Source organism: Pectinophora gossypiella, chromosome 7, assembly GCF_024362695.1.
Source record: "Pectinophora gossypiella chromosome 7, ilPecGoss1.1, whole genome shotgun sequence".
Taxonomy (NCBI): domain Eukaryota; kingdom Metazoa; phylum Arthropoda; class Insecta; order Lepidoptera; family Gelechiidae; genus Pectinophora; species Pectinophora gossypiella.
Genome location: NC_065410.1, coordinates 7,126,906 through 7,129,898, shown reverse-complemented (window position 1 = coordinate 7,129,898; position 2,993 = coordinate 7,126,906). Strand labels below are relative to the sequence as shown.

The 2,993-nt window shown below is 46.3% G+C and overlaps 1 protein-coding gene across 1 annotated transcript; it reads left to right on the top strand.

The window, feature by feature from the left end:
* Nucleotides 1-961: 961 nt before the first annotated feature.
* LOC126368289 (uncharacterized) lies at nucleotides 962-2,191 on the top strand. Its single transcript, XM_050012184.1, has one exon. The coding sequence runs from the start codon at nucleotides 962-964 to the stop codon at nucleotides 2,189-2,191; it is 1,230 nt and encodes a 409-aa protein (XP_049868141.1).
* Nucleotides 2,192-2,993: the final 802 nt, after the last annotated feature.

The window sequence follows — 2,993 nt, the reverse complement described above, 5'->3', positions numbered from 1 at the left end:
TGAGTCGGTCAGGTTAAATATTAAGCCATTAGTGGTAGATTGTATCACGAGCGAATTACCAACCGCTAAGATAGACGTCGCGCACTTAAATTACTTAAATAATCTTGATCTCGCGGACAGTGACTATTTCACTCCCGCTAAAATAGACCTGATTCTAGGCTCGGTTGTATTCTCCCGTATTCTGGGGCAAAATAGGGTCTCCCGCGCCGATGATGAGCCCGTCGCGATTGAAACCTCATTAGGTTACGTAATAATTGGTCGGGCCCCCACTGAAGAAATCGTTCAAAATGCCGCTCGCGCGCTTTGTTGTACTGTAGATGAGCCATTCGAAACTCGCATGAATCGTTTTTTCGAATTAGAGGAAGTGCCTAATGCACCTAATATACTCACGACGGAAGAGCAAAAATGCGAAAATTATTATTGCGATACTACACGCCGCGATAGTAACGGGCGTTATATTGTTTCGCTGCCTTTCCGTGAAGACCCGTCTGTCCTTGGTATCTCGATGCCGGCAGCTGAGCGTAGGTATTTGGCATTAGAACGGAAGTTATCATTAAATAATACTGTTAAACAGGAATATGATAACGTATTTGTGGAATACTTACAGAAAAATTATATCCAACCGGTTGGTACTGTCGCGGAGGTTAATTCCGGTAATAATCAGTACGTTATACCCCACCACGGCGTAGTGCGCACAGATAAGAGTACTACCAAATTACGAGTAGTGCTAAATGCTAGTAATCCTACTACGTCAGGAAAGTCGTTAAATGACGTTTTATATACGGGCCCTAACCTGCAAAACGATTTATTTCAGATATTACTTAAATTTCGCTTGCACGCCATCGCGTTAAGTGCCGATATCCGTCAAATGTATTTGCGCATTTTAGTCGACAACGACGACAGGCGCTTCCAGCGTTTATTATATCGGTTTGATCCCAATGAGCCCATTACCGTGTTCGAAATGACACGTGTTCCCTTCGGGCTATGCTGTAGTCCTTATTTGGCAATACGCACAGTGCGTCGACTCGCCGAGGATGAACTTGAGCGCTTTCCCGCGGCTGCAGCTGTCGCTAAGGCGGACATTTATATGGACGACTTAGCCACTAGCTGTTCCTCAGTGGCTGAGGGCGTTGAACTCTCGAATCAGCTGATCGACTTGTTTGCGGCTGGAGGGTTCGACTTGGTCAAGTTTTCGAGTAACTCACCCGAAGTACTAGAGAGCATCCCGGTCTCGCATCGCGTCTCGGAGGCGGTCGAGTTCAGTCCGGAGAGTCAGCTCAAAATTCTAGGACTCCATTGGGTACCGGCCGATGACGTCTTCACGTTCAGTGTTAATACGAAGCTGCGCGTGTGCACCAAGCGCAATATTCTATCCACTATTGCTCGATTATGGGACTTGGTAGGATTGGTGGCGCCGGTTATACTGCTCGCTAAATTAATTTTAAAATCACTGTGGCAAGCCAATGTCGATTGGGATGGGACTCCACCCCCGAAGATTATGTCTTTATGGCAACAGTTTGAAGCCGAATTACCATTTCTCGAGTCTGTTAGATTACCGCGGCACGTAGGTGTTAATGATGGTGCCATAGTATCCGTGCTAGGTTTTGTTGACGCCTCGGAAAATGCCTACGGAGGCGTAGTGTACTTACATGTCTATTTCCCGGATACGAATCGTACAGCAGTTAATCTAGTGTGCGCGAAATCCAAGGTGGCACCGTCTAAAACTGTCATTACCCTCGCGAGGATGGAGTTGTGTGCGAACGTCATATTGGCAAAATTAATGCGTGTAGTTATTGATACTTACTCTTCACGCTGTAAGATTGATAATATATTTGCGTTTACTGATAGTACCGTGGCGCTCGCTTGGATTCACTCGTCCCCCACGCGTTGGCATACTTTCGTGGCGAATAGAGTAGCACAAATTCACGACAAGTTAGATCCCTGTTGCTTTCATCACATACCGGGGAAAGATAACCCCGCTGATTGCCTGTCGAGAGGTTTAACCCCTGCGCAATTGGTCGTGCATCCATTGTGGTTCGCAGGGCCGCAGTTTTGTTATTTATCACTCGCTGAATGGCCGGTTCACCCCTTTGATCCCGCGTCTGTCGATGAAGCACCTGAAATGAAACCTAATGTATTAGTCACTACCGCACCATTAGACTGTCACACGTCGCCTCGTGTCTTCGGCTAACTCGCAGCACGCGTCTCTTCATGGCCCAAGTTACTGCGGATTGTGGTGTATGTTCTCCGCTTCGTTAAGAAGTTGCCGAATAAGTTTGAAGTATCTCATTTAGAGCAAGCTGAATTGACAGTGTTAAGACACCTTCAATCGGCACATTTTCGCAATGACATAGTTAGTGCTCAGTCGGGAGACAAAATGACACCTGCGCTTATGAAGCTTAATGCTTTCCTTGAAGATAGAGTATTGCGTGTCGGCGGGAGACTGACTAATGCGGATCTGAACTATAATAGTCAGCATCCAATAATGCTCCCTCGCAAAGATCGCATTGTTGATCTTATCATTGATCATTATCACCGGAAATACTTGCACGCTGGTCCCCAGTTGCTTATGTCTTTATTAAGGCAAAAATACTGGATTCTAGCTGCGCGAAATATAGTGCGTAAACGTGTGCAACAGTGTAATGTCTGTTTCAAGGTGAAACCGCGAAACGATCACCCCTTGATGGCAAGTTTGCCGGCCTGTAGGGTACAGGAAGCGAAAGCATTCTGTCACACCGGAGTGGATTACGCCGGACCATTGCAGGTTTTGCCGTTTCGTCGTCGTGGTGTGCGCAGCCAGAAGGCTTATATATGCTTATTCATATGCCTTGTTACTAAGGCAGTACATATTGAATTGTCTCCTGACCTGAGCACTGACTACTTCATGAATGCGTTTAAACGTTTTTTGTCTCGCCGTGGCCCGGTCTCGATAATGTATTCAGATTGTGGCACCAATTTTATTGGCGCGAAAACACACCTTAATGAAGTTTTTT

Excerpts from the sequence above, each read along its gene's own strand:
- LOC126368289 (XM_050012184.1), top strand. The coding sequence starts at position 962 with ATGACACGTGTTCCCTTCGGGCTATGCTGTAGTCCTTATTTGGCAATA.